The sequence below is a fragment of the Brachyhypopomus gauderio genome, unplaced genomic scaffold, assembly GCF_052324685.1.
Source record: "Brachyhypopomus gauderio isolate BG-103 unplaced genomic scaffold, BGAUD_0.2 sc122, whole genome shotgun sequence".
Taxonomy (NCBI): Eukaryota; Metazoa; Chordata; class Actinopteri; order Gymnotiformes; family Hypopomidae; genus Brachyhypopomus; species Brachyhypopomus gauderio.
Window position 1 is genome coordinate 5,001 of NW_027506943.1, and position 19,798 is coordinate 24,798.

A 19,798-nucleotide genomic window follows, 5' to 3' on the forward strand; every position below is an offset into this window, starting at 1 on the left:
ATACAAACACACACACGCATACACGCATATACACACTTACATGCATACACACATACTTTACATGTACATACTGTACACATACATGCATACAAACACACACACACAGACACAGACACAGACACAGACACACACACACACACACACACACACACACACACACACACACACACACACACACACACAGCAGCCAAATGCATGGGCATTGGAGTGTAAAACTGGAAACTAATAATACTACTGGGGAATGAACTTCATATGTTTGGGAATGGTTGTTATTATCCTGTAATGTGTCTCATTCTCCTATAATGTGAATGTGTGTGTGTGTGTGTGTGTGTGTGTGTGTGTGTGTGTGTGTGTGTGTGTGTGTGTGTGTGTGTGTGTGTGTGTGTGTGTGTGTGTATTGGGAACAGCGGGGGGATCACGTCCACCCAAGCTCATTCTGGTGCTGTGACTATGCCTGCCGTTCTAAACAGAGACACGGATATTGATTCTACAGTCGCACGGCACCTTCAGAACATTTAACCCATTAAACTACATCATCATCATCAACACCCACTTTAACCATCACACATCAGCACCAGAACCCAAACAGAACCACAGACAGTTTAACAGGCATGTTTTTTGTTTTACCAGTATGATTTCTCTAAAGAACTAGTTCATACATAACAAGATGTGCCCCATTTTCTCAAGTTCATATATGCCCCGTAGCATCATGGGTACAGCACATACACACGGAGTCGGAGACACAAGACCCAAACGTGCTGCTGTCATCACCACCGCCCAGGGCGAGTGTGAGAGGCTGCAGTCACGTGACCTGAGGAGCGAAGCACGTGAGACAGCAAGGACATTGTCACGCGTCATCAGCGCCTACGATTGCTATGCTGTCACGACCCGGTGAAGTCCAGACTGTACTGCTTAGAGGGGGGAGGTGGGGTGTTGGGACTTGGAGGGGGAGGGGTTACAATAATTGGATTGACAGCTCTGTGGCCAGTTCTCATTGGCTCTTCATGTCTACTGGTCTTTGACTCTAATGATGGAACGCAGATTGCTGACTGGCTAAGTTTGTAGCCGAGTTGCGGACTGTAACCGTGGCAACAGTAGCATGGGATCTGTGAGCAGGGTTGAGTTAACTGAAGTGTCATAGTGAACTGCATGTCCAGTAAAGGGGACAGTAGCGATTCATTAGTGCCTGTGTGATGTTTTTGGGGACTTCAGCAAAAATGTGTTGGCTATTTTAATACTACTGGACAAACTGCAGCCCACGTACACAGGCAGTAGTTTTGTGATTTCAGATTGTGTGTGTGCTGCTCCGCTGGACCACTGGGAATGAGAAGATGTTGGGAAGAGTTCCTTCACTCTTGGCTCCGCTGGGATTATTTCCAGTCAAGGAACTAAACACAGGAACTGATTGGTCCCTTCCACTGTAAGGCCAAGCCTGGGGCTTTTGGGATTTGTAGTGAAATCAGTAAGTAGAGGTAGTGGATGCAGGTTGTCACCGAGCTGCTCCACTGGCTGTGCCCAGCTCGGCGGACACACCTCCAGGCTGTGAATTCACCCAAAATTCCTACCACCACTGGAGAACGACGGTCCGTCTCTGCCAAAACAGCGTTGGCGAACAGGCCATGCTCACAGCTGTGCGCTCAGTGCCTCGTCCTTCTCGCTCTGCTTCTCCACATGATCTGGTGTCTGCTGCTCTCACATCTCTCCTACAGTTTCTCCAGTTTTTTTGCAATCTCTAATCCCCCTTCGCATCTTCTTTGTTTCTCAGTCTCGTTCCTGTCTCACAATTTCCCTTCGTCTTCTTTCCTTCAGTCTCGTTCCTGTCTCACATTCTCCCTTCGTCTTCCTTCCTTCAGTCTCATTCCTGTCTCACATTCTGCTGTCATCTTCCTTCCTTCAGTCTCGCTCCTGTCTCACATTCTCCCTTCGTCTTCCTTCCTTCAGTCTCATTCCTGTCTCACATTCTGCTGTCATCTTCCTTCCTTCAGTCTCGCTCCTGTCTCACATTCTCCCTTCGTCTTCATTCCTTCAGGCTTGTTTCTCGTCTCGCACAGAAAGCTGTTTGCCCACATGTTCTGACGGCAGTCTGGTGAGTTCAAGTTTAACTGCAGTGTTGGAGGAGATGCTATTCCTCACTCACACATCATCAAACATGGGTCTCATGCGCACACACACACACGCGCACACACACACACACACACACACACACACACACACACACACATTCATCTTGTTCCAGAATCGCCATTCCCACACAAGATTTCCCTCGAACCTTCCGAGCTTAACGAGATCCTGTTAGCGCCATGGCAACTGAGAGTCTCCACACTGTGGCGTCATCGCTCCCAGTCGTGCGTGGCATCAGGCGTGTGAGGCGCCCGTGCGACAGTGCTTAGTGACCCGCACCAAGCACCATACGCTCCTCCCAGGAGAGGAGGTGAGAGTCCAGGCACGTTAAAATGCTGATTGTCCTGAGTGGAGGGTGTCAACACTAATGGGTTTGTTGGGCTTCAGTCAGCTGGGACTCATCACCACAGACACCTACGGATTACTGTTAGTCCTGCCTAAACACCTCATCTTCTTCTGTGAACTGTCCATAAGGTTCAAAAGCATAATGCACAAAGCATTTACAGGTGACTTGCGTTTTTGTTACAGATAATCTTACCAGGACCTCCCAACTAAACCACCAAACCAAACTCTCACCTTTGAACGGTGAACAGTGGCCAACCAAAATATCACTCTCAGACCCATACACCTCCAACTAATCTACTTTCGCCCATAGTCTGGACCACCCCACACACACACACACACACACACGCGCGTGCGCGTTGTGTTACTAATACCAGCTTCTCTGCCGCCCACCCCTCTCCCCCCAGGGGCTGGAGATCAGGACTCAATTAAGGAGGCATTCCGGGAATGCTTTCAGAAGGATGAAAAGAGAACAGAAGATGCCTGCCTGCTGTTGAATTTCCCTACCCGCTGTTGCCTTGATCTGAATTTGTCATGGGCCGTGTCGAACAGGCCCCGCGTAGGAGAGGGGGGCGTGGCCAAGTGCCAGGACCGAATTGGGCACAGCAACTCTGCTTGGTCCTGAGGGCCCTGCGACACCCACACGCTACCACATTACCCTAACAATGCTCCTCAGCTGCTGGACCACACCTGGACAATAGAAGGGTTTGCTTCCCTTTTCAAAAGGGCTTACTTGAATAAATAACACTAACGACTTCCTGCTACTGAGCCAAGTCCTGACCAATGGCATCGCTTCCTACCCACCCGCAAATCCAATGGCAGCCTTTCTCTCCTGTTTTGCAAAAGCCAATCGAAACAGGTCCTACAGGCAGGATTTGCTATGGAGCTGCTGCTGTAGGAGGTGGCTGTTGTGCGGAGGAGGATGAGGAGGAGGAGGAAGAGGAGGAGGTGGTTGAGGCCTGGACCGGTGTGTGAGGGTGGTCTCTGGACAAGGCACCAATACAGGCAGCTCCAGACCAGGCTGAGACCACGCTGATGCAACCTTCACGCGTTCTCCTACACCTAACATCTCCGAGCTCCCTGACAGGAGCTCTCACCTGTACGCCCAGGACTCACAGGAGAGCTCACGGTGAAGAAGACCTTTAAGAGAAACGCCCAAAAAGCCACGCCACCGAAGGCCTGCCGAACGGTAGCGGTCTGTGTGACACGGCGCAGCATGCGCTTACCTGTCTTGTGGATCTCGTAGCGCAGCGAGAAGCCTGCCCCCTGGTGGGCATAGTCAGACACGAAGCGGATGTGCAGCACAGGGCCTGAGGAGATGATGGCAGGGGGCGCGATGCTGCTGCAGTGTTTCCCCAGCAGGTCGGCCGAGTCAGAACTGCCGTCTCGGACCTCGATGAAGTCGTATCTGTGAAGGCAGACGGCACGTGTGAAGGCAGCAGCCAATAGGGACACACGCAGGGTTGGGGGTGGGGCTAACTCCAACACGTGTGACCGCTTTGGTCCGACTTAAACAAAGATTACATCAGTACTGGATGGAAAAAAATCCGCCTGAAAGACACATGATGAAAACCCAGCATGGTGAAGACCTTCTGTGAGCTTCAAAACTATTAGGACGGGGCTGCAGTCAGTGAAAAGGTGAGAACAAAGATGGATATGATCTTAAAGACATCACTGGGAAGACCACCTCTACACTCCCTCTCATACACATACCCACAATACATGCTGGAAAATACACACACACACACACGCACGCACGCACGCACGCGCACACACACACACTCACAAATACAAAATACACACACGTCAACGTCACCACATTATAAGGGTTTTCTCCTGTGTTTATTCTTTGGCATTGCTTATAGAGTTCATGCACACAGTGTGGTCAGAGTAGTTTGATGTCAGAAGAAAGGTCTCTCATGCATATCCAACACTTCCTAATTACACAAAATGGACTCCATCCCTCACAGACACCAAAAGCTAACGCTAACAACGCTAAACTCAGCTAAACAACTCTAAACTCAGCTAAAGGTGACAGGGACATTTCACTAGTTTAACATATGCGCATGTGCGCACACACACACAAGCGCACATGTGCACACACACACACACACACACACACACACACACACACACACACACACACACACACACACACACACACACACACACACACACACACAGCCGAAGTGGAAGATAAGTCATGTTCTCAGATGCAAGGCTTTGGGAATAATGTCCCAGTGATAGTTTTGCATGATAGGGGCCAACATACTATATTGCGATTGTGATATGCCCTGCAACATATTAAAAAACACCAGCAAAACTCTGATGAAACATGGTTAAATATTGGGCATTTTATGTAAAGTTATTAACGTTCGCACGAACGTGAATATTATGATTTATTGTAAACACCCATAGAAGAGACATCTGGAATATTATCTAAGCTTAGTCAGGATGACCACAGCACACAATAAAAATGATTTATTCTAGAGGTCATTTGCATATGGCAACCTTCTGCAGAATCAGTGTTGCCCGTTACTGCAAATGAACAAATGAACCTAAGCATCTTTTCTTATGACTGCAGTGTTTAAAACCATGAATCACTAATTCTGGTTGAGATATCATGTGGAGTGAAGCACAGTTTCTGTTACAGCACGTGTGGTTATGGATCTGTGCACCTAGCTTGTGTTCTTCTGCTTGCCCCGCACTGCAGGGTGTCGGGTCAGCGCACCATGAAATCCCAACCGGCCAGAAGACAGATCAGCAAGAGCAGGATGAAAGTGGGCAGAGATTAGCCCAGAGATTAGAGATTAGGGAGTCAAAATCTCCCAAGATGATGAAAAGAGACAAAAGAAAAGTCTTCAGGACCTTTCAAAAAATGAACCACACTCAACATCAGCTCAATAGTAATGGGCTGTATATTCTCACACTGCTCGTTGTGCATGAGCCTGAGAAAACCAGGCGTAAACCTGCGTGTACAAGCTGCCTCGTTATCACCTCCAGGCTGGGGGGGGGGGGGGGGTCTTGGGGGTTCCACCTCTCTGTTTCTGAGTTCCTTTTCTTCTCGTTTTATAAATAATCAAGCTTTGCTTGATGGTGTGATAGACATTTTTTTCCCTGTAGAAGGTGGAGACAACTAGGAAGCTGTGGGAGAGAAAGAGTGAGATGGGGCAGAGGGAGAAAGAGAGGGAGAAAAAGAAGAAAAAGAGAAAGAGAGAGAGAGAGAGAGATACAGAAACCTGACACTGCCTTTGGCTCATTAAGTGATAGACACCAGCAGGTGTCTTCAAAGGCCTGTAGTGCATAAACTGTCATAAACCCCAACACACACATCCATCTACACACATATGTAATAACACTCATTACACACATACAGGCAAAGACAGACACACAATCACATTGTCCCTAATCAGTTACAGACATGCACACCACATGCACACAGACACTTCAAAGCAATCTCTCTCTTTCTCTCTCTCTCTCTTGCTCTCGCTCTCTCTCTCTCCCTCTCCCTCCCTCAACTCTATCATGCTGACAAGCCGGAGGAAGGAGGCATGTGTCGTTTGGCTTAGTGGTATCTGAGGGGTATCTGCAGGTGGTGCTGGGGCAGGTCTAGTTGCCCACAGACTCCAATTCACCCCCTTCCACAATTAACACACCCACACAGCCACTGCTACAATAGCAGCATTCAGCCAGTGATGAGGACCCATGTGGTGTGGCACTCTCGCTGGTCGCCCGGCCAGCAGCCTCACGGCAAATGCAAAGCATAATTAGATTTCTATAGATTTTATTATGGGATGTGGTTGCCATGGTTCAGTTGGTAGGTGAGGATGTCGGGAATAACGGTTTTTGCAAAGCTGTGAGATTGACCGTGAAAATACGCATTAAACTCTTCCCCTCTGCCGAGAAGGGAGTTTAGTTCTTTTGTTCGTTCTTTCTCTCTTGTTTGACTTTTATTTTGTCTCTAGCCATTCTCATGTGTGTCCGTGTGACCTTTCATCACAGAAACTATCAGTGTAATTTGTATGTGTGCATATCTGTATATGTATGTGTGTGTGTGTGAAACTGTGTTTGTGTGTGTGTGAGAAACTGTGTTTGTGTGTGTGTGTGTGTGTGTGTGTGTGTGTGTACATGTGTCTGACCCCCTGCCCTCTGAACTGCCTGTTAATTGCCTTTCACACGTTCTATCTTTCTGGCGGGAATCTTTTTCACACCTGCACGCAGCCCTCAAGTTTTGGAGGTCCCCTACTGACTACAGCAAACACACAGTCCTACTCTCACACTCCTTCATTCACACTGTTAGCACAAGGCTAATGGAAGGCCACCCTTCATATACAGTGACACACAATGGCCATCAGTCTTAATGCCAAACCCACGGCGATTATCTGTTCACAGCACACAAATTCTAGTAAAACTCACTAATAAAACTCACAACTAACAGCCAGCAATTGACAGTATCATTAGAAAACGGATGAGAGAGAGACCATGGCAACCAGTCCCAGGTCCAGGAAGGAATGTGGAGATAAATGCCACCCAAATGACTCCGGTGGCACGACACTGCCCACTTGGGAGAAACCAAAAGGCAAATATGAATGTTGCACAGAACCTGCAGATCGGCCTGCAGGAGAAAGGAATATGCAGAACGTGATAGTAAAACTAGGAACTCAGATGTCGGGGTGAAATAGCAGCTCTGTCTCACACAGGCCATTTGTTTCACTGTCAAAACAAACAGCACCTTGATTTCACATTAGACTGTTACTGACTTACTGCCTACAAGACAGAACAAAGGAAGTGCAGTAAACGGAGAGGCAGATTAAGCTTCCTGAAGGTGAACGATGCGTGTGCCTGGTTTTTGGTGTTTAATGTCCGGGATATTCAAAGTTAATTGTCGGCGCAGGTTTAAAATGTTCTCATATAACACAGGCGGGTTTGTGTCCTGGTGCATGTGTGTCAGTAAGCCTGTCTTTAGATCTCAGAGCACGTCTGTACAGAGACAAGGCCATGGTCCTTAGTCTGTGTGACGTAATAAAGTCTTTGATGTCTGTAAGGGATGTGTCTGCAACCTGAGTACGCCTGTTACATGTGAGGGACCTATTTGGGTCCCCTGGGTCCGGTTCACCTCTACACTGCCCATTGATTCTTCATTACAAACGGAAAATAACCATTGATCATGTTGACCCCCCCCCCTCCCTCCACCCTCCCTGGACCTTGGGGAGTGGTGTAGGCTGATGTTATCATCATCACCGCTGATAGTCAGTGTGTCACTTTACACGACAACAGAGTCAGCAGGCCCTCAAACCTATGCCAAATCTGTCATGGCTGCAGATTCGAGTAATGAATCTTGACGACATAATCAAGCGAGGTAGATGGGCAACAAATGCCTGTTCATAGACGCCAGTGAGTGCCCCCCCCTCTAATCCCCCACACCTCCCCCACATAAGAAACGGGTGGACACTGGCTCCCTGTTGCAGAGCTAGCCTAGCCTACTAGCATCAAGGCTAACATCCCTTCTGCATTGCTGATAGGCCTGTAAACGCAGGCAGCTGTCTTCTGTACTTAGCTGCGGGCCGGCGGGATGCCGTCGGATCCTGACCTCAGCTCGGCAGGCACCGGGAGCCGTGAAGGCCAGTGCCCACGTGGGACGCCCGATCGCACGTGAGCCGCAGCGCTAGCGCTAATCTGGGGGGTAAATACACCCACAGCAGTACACTCTCTGTAAAACAGAGGAAATAATGAACTCCAGCTGTCTGTTGCTCCACAGCTAGAACTGAGTCAACATCCTTAATGTGCACTGCATACAGACCATGACATTCATTTCGAAATTATGGCAATTGATAATTTCCAGGCACAAAAAAAAAGCGATCCAAGCTTTGTAGTCACACAACAATGTAGCAGTCCTATACACTACAGAAGAATCCCGCTCAGAATTAATAAAATCCTTCAGAAATGGGGAATGAAATATGTATGTTCAGCATATTAATACAGCAATTAGATAACATCAAACTGGAAAACTGTGCCAGCAGGGAAGAGAAAAGCAGGAGAGAGGGAATAAAAGTGAGAGAGAAAATAAAAGGGATTCCTAGGGAGAACAAAAAGTGATGAAAAAAAGATGAAACAGGAATAGAGAAGGAGCGAAAGAGAACACATCACCTTCAACCAGCTCATCCGAGTCTGGATCTATTATCCGTGTCATTATGTCATTCAGCAGTGTGGATTTGCTGATTGAATTACAGATATATCATAATAAATCATCTCACTCTTATTATATTTATTCAGCATCAATCTATTTATAACCCTGAGGGGCAGGAGGCTTTTTGGCGCCGTGCCAGACTTGTGGGGAACGATCTGCTGAATTTTAATGCAGCCTATAAACTATGGCAGAGTGCAGCATGGGTCATGGTGGGGGGCAAAGCCACGGGGATTATTCCAGCTGAGTTGAGAGCTGTGGCCCGGCCAGCCAGACACTGCCCTACTCTGCCACTGTAAACTGCCCTGTGCCCTCCTCTCCCACTGTAAACCACCCTGTGCCCTCCTCTCCCACTGTAAACCGCCCTGTGCCCACCTCTCCCACTGTAAACCACCCTGTGCCCTCCTCTCCCACTGTAAACCACCCTGTGCCCTCCTCTCCCACTGTAAACTGCCCTGTGCCCGCCTCTCCCACTGTAAACCACCCTGTGCCCTTCTCTTCCACTGTAAACCGCCCTGTGCCCTTCTCTCCCACTGTAAACTGCCCTGTGCCCTTCTCTTCCACTGTAAACCGCCCTGTGCCCTTCTCTCCCACTGTAAACCACCCTGTGCCCACCTCTCCCACTGTAACGATCTGCTGAATTTTAATGCAGCCTATAAACTATGGCAGAGTGCAGCATGGGTCATGGTGGGGGGCAAAGCCACGGGGATTATTCCAGCTGAGTTGAGAGCTGTGGCCCGGCCAGCCAGACACTGCCCTACTCTGCCACTGTAAACTGCCCTGTGCCCTCCTCTCCCACTGTAAACCACCCTGTGCCCTCCTCTCCCACTGTAAACCGCCCTGTGCCCACCTCTCCCACTGTAAACCACCCTGTGCCCTCCTCTCCCACTGTAAACCGCCCTGTGCCCACCTCTCCCACTGTAAACCGCCCTGTGCCCTCCTCTCCCACTGTAAACCGCCCTGTGCCCACCTCTCCCACTGTAAACCGCCCTGTGCCCTTCTCTCCCACTGTAAACCGCCCTGTGCCCTTCTCTCCCACTGTAAACCGCCCTGTGCCCTTCTCTCCCACTGTAAACCGCCCTGTGCCCTTCTCTCCCACTGTAAACCGCCCTGTGCCCACCTCTCCCACTGTAAATCGCCCTGTGCCCTTCTCTCCCACTGTAAACCGCCCTGTGCCCTTCTCTCCCACTGTAAACCGCCCTGTGCCCTCCTCTCCCACTGTAAACCGCCCTGTGCCCACCTCTCCCACTGTAAACCGCCCTGTGCCCTTCTCTCCCACTGTAAACCGCCCTGTGCCCTTCTCTCCCACTGTAAACCACCCTGTGCCCTTCTCTCCCACTGTAAACCACCCTGTGCCCTCCTCTCCCACTGTAAACCACCCTGTGCCCTCCTCTCCCACTGTAAACCACCCTGTGCCCACCCCTCCCACTGTAAACCACCCTGTGCCCTCCTCTCCCACTGTAAACCCCCCTGTGCCCTCCTCTCCCACTGTAAACCGCCCTGTGCCCTTCTCTCCCACTGTAAACCACCCTGTGCCCTTCTCTCCCACTGTAAACCACCCTGTGCCCTCCTCTCCCACTGTAAACCACCCTGTGCCCACCTCTCCCACTGTAAATCGCCCTGTGCCCTTCTCTCCCACTGTAAACCGCCCTGTGCCCTTCTCTCCCACTGTAAACCGCCCTGTGCCCTCCTCTCCCACTGTAAACCGCCCTGTGCCCACCTCTCCCACTGTAAACCGCCCTGTGCCCTTCTCTCCCACTGTAAACCGCCCTGTGCCCTTCTCTCCCACTGTAAACCACCCTGTGCCCTTCTCTCCCACTGTAAACCACCCTGTGCCCTCCTCTCCCACTGTAAACCACCCTGTGCCCTCCTCTCCCACTGTAAACCACCCTGTGCCCACCCCTCCCACTGTAAACCACCCTGTGCCCTCCTCTCCCACTGTAAACCCCCCTGTGCCCTCCTCTCCCACTGTAAACCGCCCTGTGCCCTTCTCTCCCACTGTAAACCACCCTGTGCCCTTCTCTCCCACTGTAAACCACCCTGTGCCCTCCTCTCCCACTGTAAACCACCCTGTGCCCTCCTCTCCCACTGTAAACCACCCTGTGCCCACCCCTCCCACTGTAAACCACCCTGTGCCCTCCTCTCCCACTGTAAACCACCCTGTGCCCTCCTCTCCCACTGTAAACCCCCCTGTGCCCACCTCTCCCACTGTAAACCACCCTGTGCCCTCCTCTCCCACTGTAAACCACCCTGTGCCCTCCTCTCCCACTGTAAACCACCCTGTGCCCTCCTCTCCCACTGTAAACCCCCCTGTGCCCACCTCTCCCACTGTAAACCACCCTGTGCCCTCCTCTCCCACTGTAAACCACCCTGTGCCCTTCTCTCCCACTGTAAACCACCCTGTGCCCTCCTCTCCCACTGTAAACCACCCTGTGCCCACCTCTCCCACTGTAAATCGCCCTGTGCCCTTCTCTCCCACTGTAAACCGCCCTGTGCCCTTCTCTCCCACTGTAAACCGCCCTGTGCCCTCCTCTCCCACTGTAAACCGCCCTGTGCCCACCTCTCCCACTGTAAACCGCCCTGTGCCCTTCTCTCCCACTGTAAACCACCCTGTGCCCTTCTCTCCCACTGTAAACCACCCTGTGCCCTCCTCTCCCACTGTAAACCACCCTGTGCCCTCCTCTCCCACTGTAAACCACCCTGTGCCCACCCCTCCCACTGTAAACCACCCTGTGCCCTCCTCTCCCACTGTAAACCCCCCTGTGCCCTCCTCTCCCACTGTAAACCGCCCTGTGCCCTTCTCTCCCACTGTAAACCACCCTGTGCCCTTCTCTCCCACTGTAAACCACCCTGTGCCCTCCTCTCCCACTGTAAACCACCCTGTGCCCTCCTCTCCCACTGTAAACCACCCTGTGCCCACCCCTCCCACTGTAAACCACCCTGTGCCCTCCTCTCCCACTGTAAACCACCCTGTGCCCTCCTCTCCCACTGTAAACCCCCCTGTGCCCACCTCTCCCACTGTAAACCACCCTGTGCCCTCCTCTCCCACTGTAAACCACCCTGTGCCCTCCTCTCCCACTGTAAACCACCCTGTGCCCTCCTCTCCCACTGTAAACCCCCCTGTGCCCACCTCTCCCACTGTAAACCACCCTGTGCCCTCCTCTCCCACTGTAAACCACCCTGTGCCCTCCTCTCCCACTGTAAACCACCCTGTGCCCTCCTCTCCCACTGTAAACCACCCTGTGCCCTCCTCTGACCGCCCAGTCCCTTCTCTCACCACTCTGGCTGTGGCGCATGCCTCTCTCTCTATTTCTCTCTCTCACTCTCTCTCTCTTCCCCTCTCTCTGTCCTTTATGCCGCCACTCTGGATCGCAGCCCTGCTCCTCTTCGGGTGAGCAGCCGCCCCACTTTCTGCGCTTTTCATCTTCCTTTGTTCTTCTGTTTGTACATCTGAAGGTCTCTTTCTCTGCCCTCCCCTCTCCTGGAGAGACGGGTGGAGGCACGGACAGACAGGTGGTGTCAGGGATGCGGCGGAGAGACGGGTGGAGGAAAAGAGAGACGGGTGGAGGTGGCGAGAGACGAGGACAATGGCGCAGAGAAGAAATGGAACGGAAGTCCTGGGTGTGGCACCACAGTCCCTGACGCCTACACTTTCTCTACAAGGTCAACAGCGCGAAGCCTGGGCCATCTCCCCCGGCCACAGCCTGAACTGGGTGGCCAACTCCCATTTACTCCAGACTGTGTGAAACACGTCTGTCTGCTGCTGATCCCAGAGCGAACATAATCAAATCTGACAGCTAAAACTCTTCAGGTTAAATAAATTAAATATGGCACTTAACTGCTGATGGAGGGGCCGTGTGGCCAGCACAGATATAGCAGGCTAAGAGGGCTGAGGATGCGATCTACGGGCTGCTCGCTGCGTCTCCACAGGGCACCATGCTGGGAGGGGTCGCACGCTGGGAGGGGTCGCACGCTGGGGCGGCCCACACTCAGGCAGAGGAGAGGTGCATTTTGCCAAGAGCGAAGAGTGTAAAGTGGGAAATCACATGGTCCGATGGGAAATAAGGCACAGCAAAGCTCTTTTATGACCTGAAATAAGCACTTGCGTACGTAGCTCACAGACGTGCGAGATTACACACACGTAAACACGCGTGCGTAAACATCACGGAAATGGGACGCTTGCTGAGGGACAGGGCTGTAGAGAGACACTGAGACACACCCCCCCCACAATCTGGATGGCTGCTGGCTGTTGCAGACTCAGAGGTGTAGTCTAGGCTCAGTGGTGTAGTCTAGGCTCAGTGGTGTAGTCTAGGCTCAGTGGTGTAGTCTAGGCTCAGAGGTGTAGTCTAGGCTCAGTGGTGTAGTCTAGGCTCAGTGGTGTAGTCTAGGCTCAGTGGTGTAGTCTAGGCTCAGAGGTGTAGTCTAGGCTAAGTGGTGTAGTCTAGGCTCAGTGGTGTAGTCTAGGCTCAGTGGTGTAGTCTAGGCTCAGAGGTGTAGTTAGGCTCAGTGGTGTAGTCTAGGCTCAGAGGTGGAGTCTAGGCTCAGTGGTGGAGTCTAGGCTCAGTAGTGTAGTCTAGGCTCAGTGGTGTAGTCTAGGCTCAGTGGTGGAGTCTAGGCTCAGTGGTGTAGTCTAGGTTCAGTGGTGGAGTCTAGGCTCAGTGGTGGAGTCTAGGCTCAGTGGTGGAGTCTAGGCTCAGTGGTATAGCCTAGGCTCAGTGGTGTAGTCTAGGCTCAGTGGTATAGCCTAGGCTCAGTGGTGTAGTCTAGGCTCAGTGGTGTAGTCTAGGCTCAGAGGTGTAGTCTAGGCTCAGTGGTGTAGTCTGGGCTCAGAGGTGTAGTCTAGGCTCAGTGGTATAGCCTAGGCTCAGTGGTATAGCCTAGGCTCAGTGGTGTAGTCTAGGCTCAGAGGTGTAGTCTAGGCTCAGAGGTGTAGTCTAGGCTCAGTGGTATAGCCTAGGCTCAGTGGTATAGCCTAGGCTCAGTGGTGTAGTCTAGGCTCAGAGGTGTAGTCTAGGCTCAGTGGTATAGCCTAGGCTCAGTGGTGTAGTCTAGGCTCAGTGGTGTAGTCTAGGCTCAGTGGTATAGCCTAGGCTCAGTGGTGTAGTCTAGGCTCAGTGGTGTAGTCTGGGCTCAGTGGTGTAGTCTAGGCTCAGAGGTGTAGTCTAGGCTCAGTGGTATAGCCTAGGCTCAGTGGTGTAGTCTGGGCTCAGTGGTGTAGTCTAGGCTCAGTGGTGTAGTCTGGGCTCAGTGGTGTAGTCTGGGCTCAGTGGTGTAGTCTAGGCTCAGAGGTGTAGTGGAATCTCCCCACCACACCCAAACCTCCAGTCCTCCTCCCAGTCCCACCCTGGGTCTGGCTCAGCATGTTGGGCCATGCTGTTGTCTCCTCTGAGTCTGGGCTCTAGCCTGAGGGGCTGACGCCACGGGAGCCATCAGTACAACCCTGCTCTTAATTCATCTCCAAAACCTCCCTACACACACACACACACACACACACACACACACACACACACACACACACACACACACACCTATCTAACTAGTAGCACGCACACATAGCATATTGACAGTGCCTGTGAGTCAGCATGCTACAACAGATGTTGACATGTTAACATGACATGAACGTCTGTCCTCCCAACAAAGGCACTGTTATGCACTTCCAACATGGCTGCTCCATTAACTATCCTTTCCCCCCCAGGACATGCGGTTTACTCTTGTGAAGACGTCCAAGGAAACAAGCGGGAAAACTAAGCAAAGTGGCGTGAATGGAAACTGTGCTACTGGCTCCTAGTTTCAGCGCTGGTCTTCTGAAGAGCTGCTGGTGGTTACTATGTATCCCCAATTATGTTGACACTAAAGGCACTGACCCTAATACACCTGTCTGATTCCTGAGCAGAAATAATAATCATCACTTGGGGAGAGGGCACGGATAACGGAAACCCAACACTGTATGCTGGGCAGGTGGGCAACCATACTGGAGCTGTAGACCACCATACTGGAGCTGTAGACCACCATACTGGAGCTGTAGACCACTGCAATGGAGCTGTAGATCACCATACTTGAGCTGTAGATCACCATACTGGAGATGTAGATCACCATACTTGAGCTGTAGATCACCATACTTGAGCTGTAGATCACTATACTGGAGATATAGATCACTATACTGGAGATGTAGATCACTATACCGGATCTGTAGATCACTATACTGGAGCTGTAGATCACCATACTGGAGCTGTAGATCACTATACTGGAGCTATAGATCACTATACCGGAGATGTAGATCACCATACTGGAGCTGTAGATCAATATACTGGAGCTGTAGATCACCATACTGGAGCTGTAGATCACCATACTGGAGGGCTCAGTGATTTCATAGGGCTTATACCTCTTAAATCAGATGAATGAGAGTCAGAGACAGTGAGAAAGAGAGATATTGAGATTCTGTCAGCACTGCAGCAGTAATACTATATAGACAGAGCTGTAATTTCTGACTGAATCTGAAATATTTGAACAAATATGCAAAGATTTATTTCATAAAGTTTGAAATGATCTCTAAGACTAACATTCTATTATGAGAGAGAAAAAATGCTACTGTTGGATGATATATGTCTGCCTGCCCCAACATAAGAGACCCACCCTAACACCACACACACACACATCCACACCACCCTAACACCACACACATCCACACACACCATCCTACCACACACACACATAAACACACACACACACACACACACACACACACACACACACACACACACACACACACACACACATCCACACACACCACCCTAACACCACACACACACACACACACACACATACACAAATGTATGTGATTATAAACACCATTATGCATTTCTTAATTAGCATGTTTTTCTTTTGTTTCAACCTTAAACCAGTAACAGTTCTTTTCATGATATGAATTATCAAATGAAATCAAGAGTTCATATATGCCTTAATGTTGCAAACATTTGTTGTTGTTGTAATTATCCTTTGACAATACTGTAAGTGAGGTTTGTTACGCCATAAAGCTTGGTGAACTGAACTGAGCTAAGGGATAATGGAGTTATTAATGGCGGGGTTAATGAGCTAGGGGCGGGGTCAGAGCTGCACTCCGACAGGCTCTGGAAGCAGAGAGCGCCACCGTGCCATCACGTCACCACATTAGTCGTCTCCTCTCACCTAACCCTAACCCTAACTCTAACCCAGTTCTGCTTGGACTTCAAACCAAAAAGGCCTCACAACATGGACCATTTCTTTGAGCGTACTATCCATGTCTCCTGAGATACACCACAAGAACATCAGCATACTGAGTTTACAACAAAGCCACTGTGGGCAAGATGTAAAAAAACACTATATATCCACATTCACCATATGTACTGACACATCACACAGCTACACACACACACACACACACACACACACACACACACACACACACACACACACACACACACACACATATATATATATATATAAATATAAAATATATGAACAATGTTCTTAGATGTTGGTCTTAGATTTAGATTTACTGGCGTGAACTTAGGAGGACTGTCTCTCAGAAACTGGAAACAGGTACTAGCCTCCTTTCCAAAAAGGCTCCATAAATAAATGAATGCAGGATGGGCTGGAGTCCTGTTTACATTGGAGTCCTGTTTACATTGGAGTCCTGTTTACTTGTGTGGACTTGTATACAGGAAGAACTGCACTGCACCTGTGCTGAGAGGTGAGTGATGTCACGGCATTTGCCCTCCTGCAGGAGCTCGCGCGCACACACACACGTACACACACACACACACACACCTACACACACACACACACACACCTACACACACACACAGTGGTGTACAAATGTGACAAGAAAGTAAAGTGGTGGAGAGATGCATCAAACTCTCCATCTCTCTATACCCTTGAACCCCCACCACCCCAACCCCCACCACCCATAGCGGAGAGTGTGAGCGCTGAAAGACGTCTTTCAACAACAGCTCGTAAAATATTAATGCTCTAATTCCAACAAAGGAATGTCAGAACCCATTTCATAAATCTCCCATTAAAAACACATCTATGTATAATTAATAGAGCCAAAATGTTAATAAATGGCAAAGGGACAAAGGGCAATATATAGGAAGAGTGAGAGAGAGATAGAGAGAGAGAAAGAGAGAGAGAGAGAAACATGGAGAGGAAGAGAGGGAGACAGAGGGACAGCAAGAGGAAGAGAGGGAGGGAGAGAGACAGGGAGAGGAAGAGAGGGAGGGAGAGAGACAGGGAGAGGAAGAGATGGAGAGAAAGGGAAGGAGAGAGAGAGAGGGAGAGGGAGAGAGAGAAAGGGAGAATGCTTGAAGTGGCAGCTTGTGTTGGGCTTTGTAGGCTTGCTACTGAAGTCTGCGTTAAACAGTTTGTGAAACATGGCTCAAAATGTCAGACTCTACACCCAGGCACGTACTTCTGCCGACTTCATGAAATAAACCAGCGATTTAGCTCTGAAAATGTGCTGAAATGAACCAGCTTTTCTCTCTGTATGTGGGCCAGTCTCCAACCTGTGACGATTTACACTTGCACTGCCACTAGTGACCAACAGGGGGAGGAAACACCACAGTAGCCACCGAGCCTGCAGAACACTCAAATTCCTACTGTAAATTTTCATAAATCCCTGAGATGTGGCAAAGCTTTGTTTATTGGATATTTAATTAAAGTGGAGGCACCACGGGCGTCCTCAGGGCGTTTGTGATGTTGACTACTGAGCCAGACTCAACAGTCTCCAGTAGGGCACCGGGAGATGCTCCAACCGTGGCTGAGAGACAGATTGGAAGCTTCAGCTGCCTGTTCGAATTCAACACTTTTAAAAAAGGGAAGCGCTCTGGTCTTGTGGCATGAATTTAATAGCGATGGGAAATACCGTCCAAAAAAGCACTGAATATCAATGGCCTTCCGCCCTGAGCCAAGCAGTAGCTTCTAATGAGAATGAACATTTTGCCAGTCTCCGAGCTCACTCTCCATCTGCTGTGCTGCCCACGACTAACAGCACTCTCAGCTCAGCAGAGAACTATGAGCAACTGAGGAACCTTAATTCAGGGCTTTGTAGCACATTCATCTATGAACAGTATAGTTACGTAAAGTTTTACAGAGACCTAGCTTTAGGAGCACGTTGGAAATGTGCGTGCGGCAGTAGTTTCACTGCAGTAGTGCACAATGTGTCTTATCTCCATAGTCATTATGATTCTTATGCATTATTAATACAATTTATGCAACTGCTGGAAGGCCTAGTTTCACACCGCTTTAGCCCGGGACACGTCTGGGGCTCGTCTGGGGCTCGTCTGCGGCTCGTCTGGGGCTCGTGCCAGTGCGCTTACCTGCAGTCGAGCTTCTCCAGCTCAAAGTGGGGGTTGAAGTTGAGGACGATACGCTGGGACTGCTCGGGGGCCGTGATGATCCAGCGACAGTCCTGGTGGGGCGGGTACTCCTGTGGGTAGCCGGGCGAGGTGATGTAGCCCGCATCGCTGGCGTCCCGGTGACCTCCGCAAGGCTCTGGGGGGGGGGGCACAAGATCAGACTGAGCTTTAATGAGTCAAAAGAGGTGACTCGGTCAGAACGATTAAGCTGGATCCATACGATTTAGCGGCCCTGCTGACGAGGTTGTTAGTGACTCACATGATGCAACAGCTGCGATTCAAATGACTCAAATCAGCTGTGATTCAACTGACTTAATCTGACCTTCAAGAGGTAAGAACCGGCGAGCTGGTGAGCGTCCGTGCTGTGATTAATCAGGGAGTGTAACGCCAGATTTCGTAATGCGTGCTTAAGACAGACGCGGCATGAGAACGGAGTGCTGAGGACCTCACTGAGCACCGTGTTCATTCTGAAGCGCCACACCGTGATTGATCTGCATATCGTTCATATCTCCGGTCGTCACAACGTCCAGGCGGAGTGGGCGGGGCCACAGGGCGGGTGGACAGTAAGCCGCAGCATGCGCGAGACCCAGAAACAGGCCGCGAGCGAACGCTCAGCCACGCTGTGTGGTACGACCTGCCCGTGTTTAACTCCTCTAACACACAACGCCACTATCCTGTGACAGGAAGCCATGGACAGGCCATGTGTCTGTTTCAGGTCAAAGGTCAACCCAGCACTGTGAGATCAGCAATAAGCCACAATGGTGCCTTTCTATATGGAGAGAGCAGATAGGGCACTCTTCTATTCATTCTTTCTTTCATTCCTTTGCTCTCTCCCTCTCTCTTTCTCTCTCTGACTATCTCTATCTCTCTAAATCTATCAGTCTTCATTTACCACTACAAACCTTCAGTTCCCTAAGCCAAATGCATTCATCCCATTTACATGTATTATCATGTGTGTGGCGTGCAGGCTGTTTAACCTGAGCCCCGGATCAAAGCAGAGGCGGAGCTTGCAGCACACGAGAGGCGTGAGCATGGGGGCGGGGCAGGGCGGGGCGGGGGCGGAGCCAGGTGAGAATGAAAGCAGCAGTCCTCTCGCTCAGTTGAGGCAAATGGCTGCCGTGACGATCTGAGAAAATGCCTTTGGCTGTTACGGTAAACCACGTACGCCTGAGTGGGACAGTCTGCTGTAAACACACCAGCCTGGCCGCTTGTCAGGCGACGGAAGCAACACATGCAATGCTATCATTTCAGTTCCACATAGAGAGTCTCAGTGGAGCATGCTGGGAAGGCTTTCAGAGGAAGTGAGAGCCGTGATTGACAGTTTGGGGTCTGTGGCTGCTTTCCACAGACGTCCTGCGCACGATCACTCCGCGCCCGCACGATCACTCCGCGCCCGCACGATCACTCCGCGCCCGCACGATCACTCCGCGCCCGCACGATCACTCCGCGCCCGCACGATCACTCCGCGCCCGCACGACTGGCACGCGCCATAGCGGTGCAGCCCGTGTGCGGCTCGCGTCCAAAAACCCGAGCGCACCTGAGGGGCGGCACAGATGCTGCCACGCTGCTCTCGACACTGACCGCCGCCCCGAGCCCACTCTAACCTCCGCACCACACGCACACCAGACCCGCATCACCAGACCCGCATCACCAGAAGCTCCCCTTGCCAACTACTGACAAGAAGAAAAAGACCAGATGCTTGAAATGTAATAGACTTTCAAGAGGTGACATTTGGAAAGCTATTATAGCTGCAGAGGTG

At 50.7% G+C, this 19,798-nt stretch overlaps 1 protein-coding gene across 2 annotated transcripts in view; it reads right to left on the minus strand.

Moving 5' to 3' along the window:
- Positions 1-19,798, minus strand: part of LOC143498897 (neuropilin-2-like) — a 30,816-nt gene that overhangs the window by 3,939 nt on the left and 7,079 nt on the right. For both annotated transcript variants that reach the window (XM_076993805.1, XM_076993804.1), the window contains 2 exons: positions 18,001-18,175; positions 3,690-3,871 (listed from right to left, as the gene is read on the minus strand). In XM_076993805.1, the coding sequence (XP_076849920.1) occupies positions 3,690-3,871; positions 18,001-18,175 (357 nt within the window). The remainder of the gene's footprint in view (positions 1-3,689; positions 3,872-18,000; positions 18,176-19,798) is intronic.